This window comes from Rana temporaria, chromosome 1 (genome assembly GCF_905171775.1).
Source record: "Rana temporaria chromosome 1, aRanTem1.1, whole genome shotgun sequence".
Lineage (NCBI taxonomy): Eukaryota > Metazoa > Chordata > Amphibia > Anura > Ranidae > Rana > Rana temporaria.
The window spans coordinates 111,762,561-111,784,086 of NC_053489.1; the positions used below are offsets into that span (position 1 = coordinate 111,762,561).

A 21,526-nucleotide genomic window follows, 5' to 3' on the forward strand; every position below is an offset into this window, starting at 1 on the left:
TTGTTTTATCATTTATTAAATTCTGTGCATAGTTGCAGAATTTTTCACACAATACCATCTGACCATCATAAGACAGATGGTTGCTGTGCTTGCTAATTTATATGCTATCATAGCATAACTGTGCTGCTTAGGCCATCGATTTACATTGAAACAAAGAATAAGTAGAAGCAATACTGTACATTTTTACAACATTCCATCTTCCAGTAAGCAGTGTTTTCTTGCGTAATGCTTGCTAGTGAATATATCATATACTGGTTGTCATGTTGAAATAGATTGACACTCTTGAGAAGTCTTTTGACAAGCTGGATGTGAGATATTAAATAAACCAGGTAGTTGGCATACTAACTGCTATCTAGTTCTTAAATTAGAATAAACGTGTCTATGCCTAGAATGCAGCGATGAATCATGCACCCTTTTGTGATTACAATTCAGCTTCAGTTAGGGATTTTAGAAATATAAATGTGTAACCTTGGACAACACTCTGGGCCCAATTTAAACATTTGCTTTGCGAATGTGTCAACATTCGTGCAAGCATAACAAATAACTCCCATAATGTTTCTAGTATGCTTGTATCAGTTTCCCTGTTGTCTTTCATCTGGCAAATGTAACAGCCCCTAACATTTGATTCTAAAGCCCTGTACCCATGACGGAAATCCCGTCGGGAAAATTGCCGTTTTTTTCCTGACGGGATTCCTGGCAAGCTTGCCGTGTATACAGACGGCCATTCAAAAGAACCGCCGTTCTTTTGAATGGCAAAAACGCGGTGACGTCATTGACTACGACGAGCCTGCGCTCATCACATTCCATGCCATCGCTGGCATCTTGCTACACTACCCTTGTATGCTACCGCGCATGCGTCAAAGTCTTATCGAGCATGCGCGGGTTTACCTGGGGACAGGTAAGCATACTGACGTATGGTTTTCTCGGCAGGAAACACTCTGCGAACAAATACAGAGCAGGTTCTCTATTTTTCTCGTCGGGATTCCCGGCAGTTTTTCTCGATGAGAAAGCATACACACGTACGGTTTTCACTGAAAAAAGCTCCCCCCACAGCTTTCTTGCCGAGAAAACCGGTCGTGTGTACGAGGCTTAAGAGAAAAATGACTTAAAAACATTTGACAATGAGAGTTAGGCTACTTTGGGGGTCACTAGTCATGTGCTACTGTATTTTGACAAATTAACAGAAACATTATGATTCAAAACCATCCACTAACACTTGTACTAAAATTTACATCCTCACTATATGTTGAATAACCAATCCTTTAGTGTATAAAAATATTTGTTCCAACGGGTAATATCTTTAATAATTTATTACATTTTAAAACAGATACAGAGATCTGTGACTACGGCTGGCACAAATTCCAAGGACATTGCTATAAATATTTTGCCCACCGACGCACTTGGGATGCAGCTGAGAGAGAGTGTCGCGTGCAAGGAGGTCACCTGACTAGCATTTTGTCACAGGACGAACAGAACTTTGTAAACCGTGAGTGCTAGATTATTTTAGAACTTTTATGATGCATGATCCTTTCCTTTTTTTGTCCCTTATTTACATTTTTTATACCCTCTGCCTCCTCTTCTCTCTAAAAGGCCTGGGTCATGATTATCAGTGGATTGGCCTGAATGATAAGATGTTTGAGAATGATTTCCGCTGGACTGATGGAAGCACACTGGTAAGTTAGCTAAATTGATCATTTGATTTACAATTGGAATATGATTTATAAGCATTGTTTGAACTTCAAGTGAACCTGTTGCCAGACTATGGGCACCAAACTAATTATATGCTTAACAAGCATTAAAATACCTCTCAAACAAAGAACTCCCTGATCACAAACAATGCAGGCAATGGGTAATAAATCAATCTGGAATTTCACAGCCCCTTGCATTCAAGTGCCGGTGTCAGTCTGACCTGCTAACCCCACTGTTTACCCATCCCATTTTGACAGTGTAGCCATTTAATCTCATTCTGTTCATAATCCCGTGCAATCTCTGTAACTGACTGTGGAATATAAACAGTACCTGTCGTAGTACCTGATCTGATCTGATCTAATTAACAGTTTCTCAATTTACATCTGTTCTCCTGGTTGCTGCAGGTAGGACACATTGCCTATGAAGGCATTTTGGAAGAACCAGGTATAGACACTTAGGGAGAGTAGATGGCAATGAGGAATCAATGATGGTGGCATTAAGACAAAATGCAATTATACTTTTTGCCCCTTTCTACTTACCTAACCTTACCCAGCCTCAGCCTTATTGGATGCATATTAATCTAGATCTGATGGTTGCCGCTTCCACTATGCATTTACATCCAGTGCCACAAGTCTCACTATCCTGTCCACACCATGTCTACACATACTTATTGCAGACCTATAGATTTATATATAAGTAAATTAAAGAAATAGAGAAGTGGGGGGGTGGGGGATAGTCTAAGTGAAGACTGCAGTATCTAGATAAGAGGGTTACTTTTAGTAGCAGAAATTGACCAAAAAACTTGATTTAGAAATATATCAAAATGAAATTTATTTAGCACAGATTGGTGCAATTTGGCAAATAATCAGATAAAAAATCTAATTAGTATTTGAGAGTTCCTGTACACATAAAACAAGACTTACAAGACTCACTGGACTACAAATAACGGCGCCCGTCTACGCGCGCTGAAGGTTCACACATCAGTGACATGCATCATAAATTAGTTGCAATTTATGGATGCCCCGATCATGAATCGTCGGGACTATAACCAGGATGGTTATATGTGGGGAACGTTAAATCTCACCACATGTAAAATACTAAAGTATCTAATTGATGCTTTACCTGATGGGTGAACCTGTGACTAGGGGGATGGGGGGAGGTGGGGAGTGTGGAGTATGTTGTATGTTGTCAGAGCTCAGAATAATTTTAGAACGTTTTTTTCAAAAAGAAGTATGTATGTGCATTAAATGCATATACAAATTCGGTGGAAGTCCATAGATAATGTGGATCCAAAATTTAGTAGGTTTGATACTAAGTAGTTATTAGAAATTCTGACTATATTAGTACCATGCTAAAATAGCGATACTTTGTTGGTATAGTTAATTCGAATAACATCAATATTGATTAATCAATCAAAGAATTTCCATAGATGTTGCTAGAAGTTATCGTTGGAATCAATTTGAAAATGAATTTCAGGTAATTCTATAATGTTTATAGTATGATTTTATGACAACAATGGATCATGCTCTCGGCACCATGAGGGACTGCTGACCATAGTCTGTATTAGGATTACAGTATGGTAGTGTTGCTTGCTATGTATTCTTTCATTTGTTACCTTGACTTAAATACAGTTGCATCTTTGATCATCCGATCGAATATAGGTAAAATTACCGACCTGTATTTGTTGTGTGTTCGTCTTATTGGTAACGGCGTCTATGACTGTGTAGTAGCAAGTTTATCAGCTGTGTTCAGTTGGTCCGTGTGATCACTATGGACCTTGATGGGCTGGTTGCCGTGATTCGCACAGCTGTTTTTTCCTCCCTTCTTCCGCAATCCCCTCCCTTTAGTCAAGGGAGGCTGCTCGAGGAGCGCTGGGTAGCGTGTAAGTCTTGGTGCTGGCTTTCAAGCAGTCTTATTGGCACTGGGCGCCTCCTCTGCTCAACAGCCCGTAGGCTGTATTTCGATGGAGCAGTTCCTCCGATCTCCCTTCGGTCAGCTGAGCGCCGGTGTAGACGTAGCGGGCGTCGGGTTGTGACGTCGACGCGTTTCGCCGTGCTTAGTGGCGTAGCTTCTTCCTGGACGTACTGCACAGATAGTCGGTGGATGTTATATATTGTTGTCTTGATTGGTGTCAATCGAAAATAACGATCGTTCTAGGAGTTATGTCAGAAATTAACTCAATGTAATACACCAGTGTAGAGGAACTTGTGATTTAAATGAAGTAAGCCCTGATTTGATTTTGTACTACCGTGGAAGTTTACGCCTTGGTTAAAGCAACAAGACAAAACTTTAAAAATATATATTATATGTTGAAACATTAATAATGTAGCAGAAAAACGAGAACAAAACAAAAATTAGAGGTAAAAAATTAGAGGTAAAAAATGAATAATGACATTGTTTGTTGTGAGACTTAAATAGGTATCTCTATGTTATCAAAGGTAATTTTCGTATGAGTATGTAATGATATCAAGGAATACAGTAGGGGATTTACATAAAGGACAGTCAACATAGACTAAGGTGGTGCATATGTATAAACATTATTTTAGAAGGAGGTAAGGGGTGAAAGAACTATTATTATGTTGTTTGTGGAGGAAGAAAAATTAGTATATCAGCTGAATTAATAAATGACCAATTAGTTTATTCGCTTGCATTGATTTAGTCATATAATTTTAATTTTAAGTATTAAGATGTCATATAGTAGATGAGCTAAGGATTCAAGAAAATCTGTAAATTTAGCTCTGTATTTAAGCCGGCCGGCGTGAGCGATTGTAAGCGATAAATCCAGAGTTTTTCTTTTTGTAACAATATTTTGTCAAAATCGCCACGTCGACTCGACAGTTTTAGATGATAAATTCCTTTTACTGTTAGTCCACGCGAGTCTCGGTTGTGAAATTGAGCAAAGTGTTTTGCTAGGGGCTTTTCTGGGGTTTTTACTTTCTCGTTTATCTCCCTCAGATGCTCGCCAATTCGTACCTTTAGGGGGCGTTTCGTTTTCCCGATGTAGATTTTTTTACACGGGCATGTGATCATATAGATCACGCGTTCCGTAAGGCAATTGATTAGATCCTGGATCTCAAAGGATTTCCGTCCCGTAGAGTCCGTGAATCTGGACGTGCGGTCGACGTATGGACAGATATGGCACTTGGTGCAAGGGAACATGCCGTGGGAGCGGGGATAGTTTGTAAGCCATGTGGGATCAGGCGCCCGTATATATTCTGATCTAATCAGTCTGTCACCGATGTTTGGTGCTCTACGTGCCACTAGTTTTGGTTTGTCAGTCACTATTTGTGCTAGTGGTGGGGCATTGGTTAGTATGCCCCAATGTTTTTCGAGTACTGTTTTGACTTCCTCCCACTGTGATACTGCGGCGAACACGCTGCTCCACGCCACAAGCCACCATCCTGCGTCGCTTAAAAACGGCATCCCAATAGGGCAATTTTTGCGCATTAAGCGCAATTGCTCTAAATTAAGCGACTATCGTCGCGAAAGCCAGGATCTCTACAATCGCTTTAGAGAACGTGGATATTCACACAGACAAATAAAAAATGCCCGTAAAAAAGCAGCAAAAAGGGAACGTAAAGAATTACTTACAACTAAGAGTGAATCATCAGATAAAATATCCCAAAACTTTACAGAACCCCTACGAATTATTACTCCCTTTGGAACACAGTGGGAGGAAGTCAAAACAGTACTCGAAAAACATTGGGGCATACTAACCAATGCCCCACCACTAGCACAAATAGTGACTGACAAACCAAAACTAGTGGCACGTAGAGCACCAAACATCGGTGACAGACTGATTAGATCAGAATATATACGGGCGCCTGATCCCACATGGCTTACAAACTATCCCCGCTCCCACGGCATGTTCCCTTGCACCAAGTGCCATATCTGTCCATACGTCGACCGCACGTCCAGATTCACGGACTCTACGGGACGGAAATCCTTTGAGATCCAGGATCTAATCAATTGCCTTACGGAACGCGTGATCTATATGATCACATGCCCGTGTAAAAAAATCTACATCGGGAAAACGAAACGCCCCCTAAAGGTACGAATTGGCGAGCATCTGAGGGAGATAAACGAGAAAGTAAAAACCCCAGAAAAGCCCCTAGCAAAACACTTTGCTCAATTTCACAACCGAGACTCGCGTGGACTAACAGTAAAAGGAATTTATCATCTAAAACTGTCGAGTCGACGTGGCGATTTTGACAAAATATTGTTACAAAAAGAAAAACTCTGGATTTATCGCTTACAATCGCTCACGCCGGCCGGCTTAAATACAGAGCTAAATTTACAGATTTTCTTGAATCCTTAGCTCATCTACTATATGACATCTTAATACTTAAAATTAAAATTATATGACTAAATCAATGCAAGCGAATAAACTAATTGGTCATTTATTAATTCAGCTGATATACTAATTTTTCTTCCTCCACAAACAACATAATAATAGTTCTTTCACCCCTTACCTCCTTCTAAAATAATGTTTATACATATGCACCACCTTAGTCTATGTTGACTGTCCTTTATGTAAATCCCCTACTGTATTCCTTGATATCATTACATACTCATACGAAAATTACCTTTGATAACATAGAGATACCTATTTAAGTCTCACAACAAACAATGTCATTATTCATTTTTTACCTCTAATTTTTTACCTCTAATTTTTGTTTTGTTCTCGTTTTTCTGCTACATTATTAATGTTTCAACATATAATATATATTTTTAAAGTTTTGTCTTGTTGCTTTAACCAAGGCGTAAACTTCCACGGTAGTACAAAATCAAATCAGGGCTTACTTCATTTAAATCACAAGTTCCTCTACACTGGTGTATTACATTGAGTTAATTTCTGACATAACTCCTAGAACGATCGTTATTTTCGATTGACACCAATCAAGACAACAATATATAACATCCACCGACTATCTGTGCAGTACGTCCAGGAAGAAGCTACGCCACTAAGCACGGCGAAACGCGTCGACGTCACAACCCGACGCCCGCTACGTCTACACCGGCGCTCAGCTGACCGAAGGGAGATCGGAGGAACTGCTCCATCGAAATACAGCCTACGGGCTGTTGAGCAGAGGAGGCGCCCAGTGCCAATAAGACTGCTTGAAAGCCAGCACCAAGACTTACACGCTACCCAGCGCTCCTCGAGCAGCCTCCCTTGACTAAAGGGAGGGGATTGCGGAAGAAGGGAGGAAAAAACAGCTGTGCGAATCACGGCAACCAGCCCATCAAGGTCCATAGTGATCACACGGACCAACTGAACACAGCTGATAAACTTGCTACTACACAGTCATAGACGCCGTTACCAATAAGACGAACACACAACAAATACAGGTCGGTAATTTTACCTATATTCGATCGGATGATCAAAGATGCAACTGTATTTAAGTCAAGGTAACAAATGAAAGAATACATAGCAAGCAACACTACCATACTGTAATCCTAATACAGACTATGGTCAGCAGTCCCTCATGGTGCCGAGAGCATGATCCATTGTTGTCATAAAATCATACTATAAACATTATAGAATTACCTGAAATTCATTTTCAAATTGATTCCAACGATAACTTCTAGCAACATCTATGGAAATTCTTTGATTGATTAATCAATATTGATGTTATTCGAATTAACTATACCAACAAAGTATCGCTATTTTAGCATGGTACTAATATAGTCAGAATTTCTAATAACTACTTAGTATCAAACCTACTAAATTTTGGATCCACATTATCTATGGACTTCCACCGAATTTGTATATGCATTTAATGCACATACATACTTCTTTTTGAAAAAAACGTTCTAAAATTATTCTGAGCTCTGACAACATACAACATACTCCACACTCCCCACCTCCCCCCATCCCCCTAGTCACAGGTTCACCCATCAGGTAAAGCATCAATTAGATACTTTAGTATTTTACATGTGGTGAGATTTAACGTTCCCCACATATAACCATCCTGGTTATAGTCCCGACGATTCATGATCGGGGCATCCATAAATTGCAACTAATTTATGATGCATGTCACTGATGTGTGAACCTTCAGCGCGCGTAGACGGGCGCCGTTATTTGTAGTCCAGTGAGTCTTGTAAGTCTTGTTTTATGTGTACAGGAACTCTCAAATACTAATTAGATTTTTTATCTGATTATTTGTCAAATTGCACCAATCTGTGCTAAATAAATTTCATTTTGATATATTTCTAAATCAAGTTTTTTGGTCAATTTCTGCTACTAAAAGTAACCCTCTTATCTAGATACTGCAGTCTTCACTTAGACTATCCCCCACCCCCCCACTTCTCTATTTCTTTAATTTACTTATATGCTCAATACGGTTACAGTACCAGCACCGCCCATTGACGGATGACCCCCTATAGGTGTACTCAATTAATGACACCTATCCAATAAGTGACACAACTTGCATTCTCCCTTTACCCTTTTCCCCTAAAATAACATTTTTCTATAGATTTATATAGGCTGTGTCCTTAGATTGCAGACGATACCATAGAAGTTTGTGGGGCTGTAATGCACAGGCATGGCCAGGACAGTGAGAGTTACTGTGTTGGATGTATACAAACACTGAAGGCCTTGACTATTATATTGAGGTAAGAATGCTAAGCACTGACTGGTGTGTTCTGGTGGGGGGCACCAGAACACAATAGCTCAGCAGGGAGATTGCTGTACTAACATCGCATAGTTATTACAGTGAGCTCCTCAGTGGTTCCCACATTTATTTTATTTTCATTCAGCCCACTGGCTTGAATGAAAAAAAAAATACCTGTGTTTGGCTTTTTTCCTTTAATTATTCAACAGCATTGTGTTTCATGTAACTAAAAAATCGAAAAGCACTGTGCTTTTGTCTATAACCAAGGAAGGGCAAATCTGGGTTCTGGGACTTGTTATGCCATCCCTGTGTCATTGATGATGGAGATCTATTGTCCATGCCTTTTTTGCCTGCACTGTAATCTGCCCTGTTGCTAATCATGAGTCTTGTGACAAAGTCCTCTTATGATAAGTAAGGTTATCGCTTCACTTTTGATTGTCTGTTAGACAGGCCCAAAACTACTGTAGGGTTCAAGCAGAAGCAAAATAAACTGCTTGACCCAATCCACAGGGACAGCTGAAAAATCTAATTAAAAATTCAATTTATTGAACAACACAAATGTTTGTTTATACACCATGGTAACACATCTTTTATTAAATTGCTGCACTTTTAAATTGGTCTTTCTTTTTAGATATTTATCAATATCTATTCTCCAAAAACACAATGTTTTTTTTTACCAGTAAATAGAAGTAATGCAATAATAGGCAATGTCCCAGCTGGAGAGTCTCAAACTGCCTGTCATAAAATTGTTCAGCGAGATCACTTAATCTTCAGCAAGTCTGAGAGGCCAAGTGCCACTTTTCCATAAACAGCAGATCCCGGCATTTAATTATACATAAATTTTACAGAACATAGCGTATGTTGTGCCAGGGTACACTATCTGGCAGATGGAAAGGCATTGCAGCATCTGAACTGTTCTTCACAGCTCAGCATTTTCCCTATGTACTACACAGGGGATGATTGCCATTTTGTTAGACTCACTTAGAAACCAAAATCTAGGTATTTGGAAACAGGACAGAGTTGAGGTTTGGAAACAGTTCAATTTAATTACTTGCCTAGCTAAAGCTAAAGTTACTAAACATCACTACATAACAGAAGATTCTTTCCAGCAGGATCGCATGATACCTAAAATGACGGCTATGGACATGAGTAGACATCAGTAGACAGTGTTATCATTGTTATCAAATATACTCCATTTATGTCTGGGACAATTTTTTTCATTGCTTTTTATTTGCATGCAAGTGTCTCATACTAAATTTACGGCCAGCATATAAAATGGAGTGAGTTAGAGGATTGACTCTTACCCCTTTTGCTTGTCCACCCCTACCTGCCTGCTCTGTGGGTCTTTGTACTGCCTTTCAATTATAAAGTGACAGTCTGAAAGCAAATAGCTTCTGCTGTGCATAGAACACACTTAAGAAACCCCTACTGACACAAGTTTTCATACTAACACTTTGTATTGAAGTGGTTGTTAAGCCACTAAGCGTTTGTGCTACAATCTCCTCTGTTATATTAAATGATGTGCCCCAGTCATAGGCATCCGCTCATAGGGGTAAGGGGGGCGAGTGACCCCCCTGGAATCGGCAAGGGTCTGCCATGCTCGCATTTGTAGCCGTGCTGACTCTCTCTGTGTTTGTGTGAGTCGGCTCCACAGCTGTTGCAAGATCAGTGTCACTGAGTTACAGAGCTCTTTACTGCCACCTCTGACTGCTTCCTGTATGTGCACCCTCGTGTTTGCTTTGCTGCCTGTAATGTATTTTCAAAGAGACATGTGGAAACAGGACTTGGGAGAAGGAAGACCACCGTGACCTTACAAGTGGGGGCTGTGAGTACAAGTGAAGGGAGAAGGCTGTTTGTGTACAGGGGGAGGGGGCTGACATATATACAGATGAGGGGGGCAGCTGAGTGCATACAGGTATGATCAGTGAAGGGGGTGCCAGATATAGGAAAGATCATATCATCTGTCCTGTCCTGTCCACAGCTATATACACCCATCTTCCTTCCTGTATTCCTCCATCATCACTGACTTCAGATATACATCATCTGTCCTGTATATAGAGCTGTATATACCCACCTTCCTTCCTCTATATACCAATACCATCCACCTCTTCTATATACACATACTGTACACCCTCTGTACTGTACATTTGATCAGCACAGTGAGGCTGCATATCATGGGCACATGCCTGCGCTTTATGGGATAATGACTAAGCCCCTCCCCTTCATGACATTGTCAAAGAAGCGGAGCATAGGTGACCCTAAAAATTATGCCCCCCCCCCTGGAAAAAGTTCTGCGGACGCCCATGGCCCCAGTGTATATATTAAAAAAAAAATAAGCCGCTATATACTTTATTTGTTAGAGTCGCTCAGCGCTCACGTGACCAGCCGCCTCTCTCGATCTGACAGCTACAGGTTAGGCTGAGTATCTCCCGCTGATGTCAGCCAGGAGGAGGAGAGAAGGAGAGAGGTGGCTGGTTATGTAAAATAAGGTATATAGCGGCTTTTTTTTAAATACAACACATACACTGGGGAACATAATTTACCATAACTGAGGAGATTGTAGCACAAACACTCAGTTATTTTAACAGCAGAAGAGGGGGGGCCGAGGAGTGGACAGAGCTAACAGGTGGGGGGGCAGGAGGACAGAGGAGAGCTGCGGATGATGGAGGAATGTAAACTGACTACAGTGTCAGGAATCAGCAGCCATGATAAACCGTGGTCAGTTTACATGGGGGAGGGCAGAACCAGGCAGGATCAGCCAGATATTTTAGATGATACAACGGGCCAAATTATACAGCACATATAACATGCTTCAAAGAAACAGGATCTATTTTTTTTTTTTTTTAGGGTTACAAACACTTTAAAGCAGAAGAAAATCCTAACACTTTCTATTCTTAAAATATCCCCCCCTTTCCCCAATCCTATCTATCCTGCCGAATGTGTATAAAAAATGATGTGTGTTCTTTCCTATTTTTAATCTGCTGGCCCAGTCACGTGATCCCACAGATCTGGCTCCCCCATATCAGTAAATGGCTGCTGCACGGGAAAATAGGGAGCGCCAACAATGGCTGGGTTATGGGGCCTATGGGTGATGTCATGGCTCCAGGAATTCCCAGCTGTTGTTGAGCGCTCCTTGAGCCAGAGCTTCAGGATCATGTGACAGGGGCAGATTAAATAGAGATAAGTACACAAATCTTTTCTACACAGGTTAGGTTTTATTGTCAAATCTTAATTGAACCAACTAAAGTTAGAAGCTAATTGATTACTATGCACAGCTCCTCCAGATTCTGCTTCAGTTATAATAAACCCTTTCTACTTCAGATATTCTTTAATGCATATCTAATTCCGACGTGCAAAAAAAACACCCATGCTCGGAATCAATTAGACGCATGCTCTGAATCATTGAACTTCATTTTTCTCAGGTTGTTGTAGTGTTGTACATCACCGCTTTCTTGACAGTCAGAATGTTGTGTGACTGTGTGTATGCAACACACATTTGAGCCAAAATTCAGTCGAAAAAAAAAAATCCACGGTTTTCTTGTCGGAATTTTCGATCGTGTGTACGCAGCATTAGAGAACAATAAAAACTTGACAATGATTCCTAATCATTTAACCACTCTACCCAAGACTAGAAACGTTTTGCATTTGGTTATGCATTGCTGACTGTAGATAGCTACATACAGACCTCCGAGGTGACAAGCCAAGATTATAGTGTCCAACTGAACACAATGTATACCGTAGTATAAACATCTGTACTGGTATAATGAAGCAAATTAGGTAATGAACATATTTTAAAAACTTTTTTGGCCCTGCCCTGAATTTAAATGGACATGTTATGAGGCTGTTTTGGCTACAAAAGTTTAGCTTTGGCTTAATTTGTTTGTTTTTTCATTTTTGCATTTAGTAGGGTTAAATGTCCTAACTCCATCACATATAATGGAACAGGTTGTTAACATTTTCACTGTGTGTTTTGCCAAAGGCTGGAACCACCTCTTTTCCTTGGCTGAAACATCTGTATGTGTTCAACACACAGACGGAGCTCAGTCACATGACATCATTTATTCTCCAGGTTTTCCACATTGGAACTAAAAGGCCATTTCCATCAGAACCTATATCTGCCTCAAATCCACTGGATGTGTAGACAAAGCTGTAATGCTGGCTTTAGAGTCTGCAGTTTTGGAGATTCAATCATCTTTCAATCACAGCAATTTGCCACCCAGGGTTTTTTTTTAAATGTTTTCCAGTTTTGAGCAGCCAATCAGAATTAGGGTGAGAATTACAATGTAATTGAAACCACTGCACTGCCCTGTGGCTTATAAACAGAGAAGCACAAACAGGGAAAGGACTATAACAAATAATATTTTTTATAAAAACGCACAGCTGGAAATTATAAAAGAAATCAAAATGTGAAAAAAAAAATCTTATAATGGGGATTTATTTACAAAAGACAAATATATTCATTTTGCAAGGTAATTTGCCCCACAGCTTAGAGAATGTGGTGAAACTTTACTTTGCAAAGAATATCCTATCATGTCCATTAGAAAAAAAAAGAAACAACATGTTTGTTTGCACACGAATGGATGATGGGAATCAGCAGAGCTTCACCACATTCAGTTAGCTCTGGAGAAAATTCTCTTGCACAATGCAACTTCACCTCCAAAGTGCAGGGTCTATTTGCCTTTAGTAAATCAAACGCTATGTCATCCTCTGACAGGTAGTATGCCCTAAAACAAACACATATATAATTAAATTAATCTCCCACCCATTTTATTCTTAAAACAATTGTAAACAATCACATTGTAAAAAAGATTATTCAGTTTAAAATTGAAATAAAAGGCAAAACATTTACATTTAGCTATAAAAAAAAAACATTGTAAATGTTCCCCCTTTTTGTAAGTGGTCACATTTACTCTGTTTTAAGCTGCATAAGATCTGGGGGGAGGAGAAACAGCAGCACACCAAGATTCTCAGTGAATGGCTGTGCAGGGAGGGGGAGTGTGTGAGGACAAGTCTGCTCATTAGAGGATTTTTCAGCACAGCTAGAGAGCTGACCACAGTGTGTTCTCTTGCTTAGTGTGGTCAGTTTTTTTTTAAATAGGAAAGCAGAGGGACCAGCAGAAACACCAGGGGTTTCACACAAAGCAATACAATAAGAACAGGACATTTTTTCTTACAAGTACATGGTACAGCAGACACATATCAGGAATATGAAATTCTGGGGTAAGACACAATTTAACACAATTAAAGTGGTTGTTAAGCCACCACAATAAAAACATGCCATCCTCTCTGTAAAATAATATTATGTGCCCCTGTGTCTCTGTTATATAAAAAAGATGACAATCTGTACCTTTTATCAGAGCATCTCCCAGCACTCACGTGACTCCTTGGCTCTCTTCTCTCCTCAGCTGACAGCTATAGTGGGAGGGGCTGAGAACTCCCACTGACGTCAGCTGGGAAGAAGGGGAGGAGAGAGGAAAGAGAGCTGAGTAGTCATGTGAGTGCTGGGAGATGCTCTGATAAAAGGTACAGATTGGCATCTTTTTTTATATAACAGAGACACAGGGGCACATAATGTTATTTTGCAGAGGGGATGGTATGTTTTTATTGTGGTGGCTTAACAACCACTTTAATTGTGTTAAATTGTGTCTTACCCCAGAATTTCATATTCCTGATATGTGTCTGCTGTACCATGTACTTGTAAGAAAAAATGTCCTGTTCTTATTGTATTGTATACGTTTTTATTGTAGTTATGATAGCAGCAGGAGGGGAGAGCTGGGGAGTGGACAGAGCTGACAGGCAGGGAGGGGAGGGGGGAGAGGATGGGGGAGAGCAGAGAGTAGAGCTGCGGATGACGGAGGCACGTAAACTGACGATGGTGTAAGGGCTCAGCAGCCATGATAAACCGTGGTCTGTTTTCAGAGGGGAGGACAAAGGGCCAAATTACACACCACAAACACTGTGCTGTTATCCATTCTTTAATGGAACAGGGTCATTTTTTTATGGTAACACACACTTTAAATATATCCAAAATGGCCATTTAAAATCAGTTTTAATAGCTTAAGTGTATTATTGAACATGCAGATAACAACTAAAACTATAGGAAACTGCTGAAGCTGGACATACACACATTGAAATTTTTTCCATCAGCGTTAAAGAACTGGCAAGGGTGAAATCTCCCCTGCCAGCTATTGTATGTTGACAGCCAACACCCACCGCTGTCAAAATACCTAAACAGTGTCTGCATCTAATTGGATACAATCAAATGCAATTAAACAATCGACTTTGGCCTAGAAAAGTAGTGCTGGCAATCACGGCTAGAGTTTTGGCCAGCATTTTATCATAAATTATGGGCAGTCAATTATCGTTAAAAGTGCCTTTACTGTCTTAATTTTAGTCTTATTCAGTCCAACAGCAGCACTAAGGAAGGTGAAGGAGGAGCAGCACTGTAAGCTTATGAGGGCTCTATTGCTGTGCACAGTTCTCTCAGTCTCTTTTCCTTTACAGGAGAGCATGATGATTCTACAAGTGGTCTTCCTCCACTCCTTCATTATCCAACCTGAAAAAGGCTGATAGTGACCAAGCTGTTTTGCTTACCTGAAATGCAAAAAAGTGAGGTCACCAGCTTAGCTTTGCTGTCTGGCAGAGAAGAATTGCAATTATTTTTGCATCTTTAAGGCAAGAGCAATTTGATTCACTCAGCCTCTGTTCTACACTATGTGCACAACCTACCTTACTCATCAAACAGTAGCTTCACATTCTGTTACACTTACAACAAGCCCTAAAACACTGAACTGCAGTGTTTATTTACAGTCACATATCCAGGATTCTCCCCATTCTGTAATAAAATTCCATGACAAAACTAGTAGTCAAGGAGCCTGTGATCAATGTTGGGACATTTCTTAGCAAGACAATTGGAAACAGTATGTGACCAAATTTTTGATGAGAAAGTTGTTAATTTGTAAGCAAGTGGATTCATAGCTCTCAACTGTCCCTGATTTCGAGGGACTGTCCCTGATTTGGAGCAATGTCCCTCTGTCTCTGTGTCCCTCATTTTGGTCTGATCTATATAATTGTATATAAAATGCACTTTTTATTTTTCAAAAAGTGTTTCCCAATGCTAAACCTTTTCATCCAAATTCTAAATTGCTGCATTTTTTTTTTTTTTTTACATTTTAAAAAGCCAATATAAAGGAATGGTAGTGGTAAAAAAAAAAGCACTTGTGGATTTAATTAAACTTTTTTTTAGTTAATTCTTCTTTAAGGGGGTGTGCAGGAGGCGTGTCCTATGCCTACATACATTTGCTAGTAGGTGTCCCTCATTCCCATGTCAAAATGTTGGGAGGTATGTGGACGGCAATGTCAAACATTTGTAAAAAAGCTGAAGAGAGAAAAGCCTATACAGTTCTACAACATAACCACAGGTGTAACACAAGTTTTACTAGATGCTGTATCTATTATGGCAAAGTGAAGGCATGGGATCATGATCTCATCTGAAGTTACATGATTTCAATATAAAAATCTTTGCAAAAAAAAAATATTTAAAGTGGTAGTAAAGTCTTTACTACCACTTTTACCTATAGGCTTACCTGTAGGTATAAAGAATATCTCCTAAACCTGTACGGTTTAGGCGATATTGCCCTCGCAATGCGCCGCTGATTGCAGCGGCGCATGCGCAGCGGGGAGCCTCGGCTAAAGGGCCGGCAGCCGCCGGACCTTGCCGGATTGAAGTCTCCCGTGCGCATGCGCGGGAGTGACGACATCGCCGCTCTAGCCAATCACAGCGCTGGAGCGGCGATACCCAGAAGCTACGCCGACGCAAGATGACATCTCGTTCGGTAAGTATTTCATAAGTATTTCATAATGAGCTAGTATGCGGTGCATACTAGCTCATTATGGCTTTTGCCTTTCAGGTGGAAAAAAAATAATAAAATCATCGCGGGTATACAACCGCTTTAACATAAGTAATATTAGTGCCCCCCCCTATGTTTTGGGACTGTTTGAAAAGACCTATGGGCCAGATCCACAGCCAGCCGCCGTAACTTAAATATTGCCATTTAAGTTACACTGCCGCAAAATTTCTACCTAAGTGCCCGATCCACAAAGCACTTACCTAGAAATTTTCGGCTGTGTAACTTAAATCCGGCCGGCGCAAGGCGTTCCTATTCAAATGGGGCGAGTCCCATTTAAATTAGGCGCTCTCCCGCACCGGCCGTACTGCGCATGCTCACGACGTCATTTTCCTGACGTGCTTAGCACGGTTTTACGTTTGCGCCGGGTTTTGAGAATCGCGACGAGCGTAAAAAAAAAAATACGAGTTGCTGCGAAAAAAAAAAAATTTGAAAAAAAAAAGACGGCGACGCGGGATAGAAGGGTCTACTTTTACAAGGCCTAAACAGTTTAGGCCTTGTAAAAGCAGACCTAATATTGCGTTTGCAAACTAATACTTACGGAGAAAAAACGAAGCGTAAAAGCTTCGTGGATCTCCGTAAGTTCTAATTTGCATACCCAAAGCGGCATTTCGACAAGAAATGCCCCCTGCGGCGGCCGAGGTACTGCATCCTAAGATCCGACAGTGTAAGTCCCTTACACATGTCGGATCTTCTCCCTATCTTTTGGAAACTGATTCTGTGGATCAGTTCCAAAGATAGAAACAGGGATACGACGGCGTATCAGTAGATACGCCGCCGTATCCCTTTTGTGGATCTGGCCCTATGTACTTAAAGCAGAACTACACTGCATCTGAGTACCACAAACCAAAAACACTATTTAATTAATTTATTAATATTCAAAGCAATCTCCCCCATCCACCCATGTCTCTATGCTTTATTTTTCTAAGAGATCACCTTTAGAAACAACCCTAGCATGTCTGGCCATGGCCATCTTGAGTAAGGGCAGATGATTCACGTAGCATTCATGTAGCATTTACTTCCTGGAATCGATCTGCTCAGGCATGAATGCAGGAGGGGGTGCTTAGCTGAGAAAACCCCTGCTCCCCTCCCGAAGACTCTTCGGATGTATGAAATCATCTGCCTAGGCCTTGAAATAAGAAGGTAACTGAGGAAATGTAAAAGGTTTAAAAGAAGTAAAAATTATATACGTTCCTATCTATTTACTAATGCTAGCAGTATGAGGATTAAACATAATCAATGGTGATTGAGAGAGTGAAGTTCTGCTTTAATACTGATGATGGACACGCTAACAGAAAACACCAGAAGTCACACAAAGAGCTATTCATATTACATAAAAACAAAAACACTGTTGCTAATTACCACTTACTATGGTAGTAAAGTTTCTGCTTTCAGCAGTAAGATTAGCTTTCTATCAAGTGGGCTGGTTTCTGTCATATACCACATTGTCTTTAGCTTGAAGAATGCCTATAGGAAGGAAGTGTGGAGGCTGATGATTAACCAGCCATGGTAACTTCACTACAACATACAGAAACATGGTCGGCAAATGAGAAACCGAGACACTGTACATTTGTATTACCATGGTTTATTTAATTAACTGTAACTGGATCTAAGATTTATGTTGATTCATCTGTAATCCTGATACATTTGTGGCCAGTGTCTGTTTTAATATGACAGGTACTCTTTAAAGAGCCTCTTTTATCAAAGTTAACTGTCCATGCGATTAGCTTTTGATAGAAGCTACCATTGTCTGACTATCAGGATGAATACTAGTTACATGGTACTTGGCCAAAGTTATCTTTCTTCTGAGGGTAATTGTACATAAAATCAGGGGGCTAGGCTCAATTCACAAAGCTAACAGACCAAATAAATACGTGACAGTCCAATTAAATTTCAAAATGATAGTCACTTGGTTGAAAATAGAGTGCCTTAAACAATACATAGATGATTCATTTTCTTTCCTGCAATCATGGGTTGCAGTAAGGAAAATTGCTGGATCCCCTCATCCACACAGTCAGGCCCCGTACACACGACCAGTTTCCTCGGCAGAATTCAGCTTCCGACCGAGTTTCTGGCTGAATTCTGCCGAGAAACCCGGCCGTGTGTACACTTTCAGCCGAGGAAGCCGACGAGGACCTCGGCGAGGAAATAGAGAACATGTTCTCTATTTCCTCGTTGTTCTATGGGAGCTCTCGTCCCGCCGAGCTCCTCGGCGGCTTCAGGGCTGAACTGGCCGAGGAACTCGATGTGTTTGGCACGTCGAGTTCCTCGGCCGTGTGTACGAGGCCTAAGGCTTCGTACACACGAAAACGGTCCGCTTTCATCGGACATGTCCGCTGCCGGATTTTGGTCTGATGGCTGTACACATCATCAGACCAAATTTCCCGCGGACAGCGAACGCGGTGACGTGGCCGCGCCGTCGTCGTGGCGACGTGCGCGACCCTGGAAGGTCAATGCTTCCACGCATGCGTCGAATCACTTTGACGCATGCGAGGGCTTTCGGCCGAGCGGACATGTCCGGTCAGTCGTACAGACGATCGAACATGTCCGACGGACAGGCTTCCAGCGGACATGTTTCTTAGCATGCTAAGAAACATTTGTCCGCTGGAAACCTGTGCGATCCGCCGGAAAATTGTCCGGTCGGCCGTACAGACGACCGAACATGTCCACGGAAACTGCTCCGCGGTCCAGTTTCAGCAGACATGTTCGGTCGTGTGTACGAGGCCTCAGTGTTGTCTCCCGCTATTGTGTTCTGCTGGCAGGGATCTTTTTCTGCTGGAAGAACACAATTATCACTACTAGCTGTTATAGCCGCCAGCAGTTATCACATGCAAAAAATCCAACAGGCTGGTTGTACTGATGTCAATCAATGGATTGACTTCAATACGAACCTGCCTGCCCATAGATGGATCAAATCTTGGCCAGTCCCTGCTGAACCAGTCAGGATTCATTCCTTCTATGGCCGGCTTTAGGCTGGTGTTAAAGTTTGTTAACTGAGCTTTTGTGTGATAACTTTTCCAATGTTGAAAGCATCAATCCAGAATCAGGATTGTTTGGATTCCTGAATTGTTTGATTCTCCTTAGATTAGATAGCTAAGCTTTTGAATATTTAAGTGAATAAAATATAGTTTATAAGTGAATTTTGTGATTTTAACAGGGTTCCACTGCTAATTCGAGTGCCAAACGAACATCTTGGAAGGCCAAACTTTTTTTAATAATTCAACTAGCTACAGTAAAAGACCCAAAAGGCAGCCAACATGTTTCAGTGGCCAATCAAACCACCTTCATAGAGGCTTAGGACAATGTACTGGAGTGTTTGGTGGGCTTGAGAATGCTCCTGGGCATACAAATCAACGAGTAACAAGTATTGAGTATATGGGCCTCTAATAGGTTAAGTTATTTACAGAATGGGGAGGGGTACCATCATCCATACACCGACAATTAGGAAAGACTAAAGCCAACCCCCACTATTAACTATTGTAACAAGTATTCAGCAAGAGAATGGGCAGTCAGTGATGGTACCAGTGTCAGTAGTAGGGTGAAGGATGGGTACACCAAGCTCTCCAGTACACTGTCCTAAGTGCTGATGAAATGGGGTGTTTCTGGCCCCCAAAACATGTTGGATGCCTTTTGTTCTTTTACTCTAACTGGCTGAATGATCAACAAAGCTTTGGACTCTCTCTCTCAAAAAGTCTCATTGGCTAAATTTCTCAATCTGGGTTAACCTTACAGAACCTAAGTAACCAGGCTTAAGAAATTACCCTCTTTACTGTCCAAAAGTCTGTGTCTAGCATTCGTTCTTACTTTGTTCATGTTTCCTCTGCTGTCTGTGAACCCACCGGGAGATCTCCCCTAATTTTCTGTCTTAAGGACCCCCTGTCACACTCCAACACAGCGTGGATGGGGCAGGAGATGGTGATAAATCTCCTCACAAACAGCAATTAATATCTGAATGAGGGTCTAACCCTTCCTCACTCTGTCACTACTTACTTTCACTTACTTACATCAAAATAATTAAAGATATAGACCAGTAGAATTTTTTGTCCAGTAGCAGCCCATTCATACGGGATGCAGGGGCGCCACCCCCCTAATCTATGAACCTGGCCCCTAATCTTCATGCAGGGCACCGGATGCATGGATTCCAACAGGGTTTTTGTTTTTAAGCAAACAATTAGAGCTTGAGGCTTTAATTGGCTTAAAAAAGGGTGGGGTCGGGGCGCAGAGCATTGCGCCCTGAGCCTACCCAGTTGTGTGACAATAGCGTATTAATATTAAAAGGAAGCTGTAAAACTTCAGCAGAATATCTGCTCACTATGAAGTTTGGGAAAGTGTGTGTCTCTCAAGATTTTCCCAACAGGGATACAATTTCTGAGCAGGCATAATATATATTTATTTTATATGTGTATTTAGCAAATTCATACTGAAGTTCCCCTACAGACAATCACAATAATGTTGTGGACTTAGGTTGATTTCTTTGGACCTGAACCTAAGCTCAAAATGTTTTGCTGTTCTTAGATATGATTTTTCAGTAGATAAACAGCTAGGAAAAGCACCCACATGTAAAAATAAATGCCTAATAATAGTCTATCACACATACATTTCAATATACCCTGTTTTATGATCTTCCTCATTGTGAAACAGCACCATCGTGTGGTGAGAATACAGAATTGCAGTGCTAATTTTAAAGGATAGATTTGCTGATGTACAGATGTTAAGAAATCCACATTTGGATATTGGAACTCTGAATAGTGAATTAGGTAACCACATATATACTTTTTATTGTATAGCTTGTAGTTATCATCCTGTATCGCTAGTAGCTGGCATTGTATCTGGATACATATTGCCTGCTGATATGGCTAGATAAGAATGATAATTTCTTTATAGAGACATAAGAAGAGCGTGATCTGACAGCACCTCCGTAATATGCCTCCGTCCCTAACTTATACATACAAACAAAAGTTCTGGTCATGGGACTTAAAATAAGGCATATAACAAAATAAAATGACAAAAATATAAAATGTATTATAAAGTTTATTTGAAAATTCATCGTAGAAGCACATGACCAAATTTTTGTTTGTAAGTTCTTTATAGGCATCGCTCCTTTTGCATTGTTACGTGATTCTTACAATAGATTTAAAGCAGGATTAAACCCAAAAGCAAACATTTATTATATTACTTACCAATATAACGTACCAATTCTTTCGATTTTATGGTTGTATTTGTTTTCTTTTTTTGATTATCTTTCCTTTATTTTCATACAGCGATCTAGCCAGCAAGTATGCTGTTTTTCAAAAGAGCAAGCTCTCCAGCAATTTT

General features: G+C 40.6%; 1 protein-coding gene across 2 annotated transcripts in view; it reads left to right on the forward strand.

Moving 5' to 3' along the window:
- VCAN (versican) overlaps positions 1 to 21,526 on the forward strand; it is a 136,523-nt gene that overhangs the window by 94,373 nt on the left and 20,624 nt on the right. For both annotated transcript variants that reach the window (XM_040341695.1, XM_040341698.1), the window contains 2 exons: positions 1,328 to 1,486; positions 1,591 to 1,673. In XM_040341695.1, the coding sequence (XP_040197629.1) occupies positions 1,328 to 1,486; positions 1,591 to 1,673 (242 nt within the window). The remainder of the gene's footprint in view (positions 1 to 1,327; positions 1,487 to 1,590; positions 1,674 to 21,526) is intronic.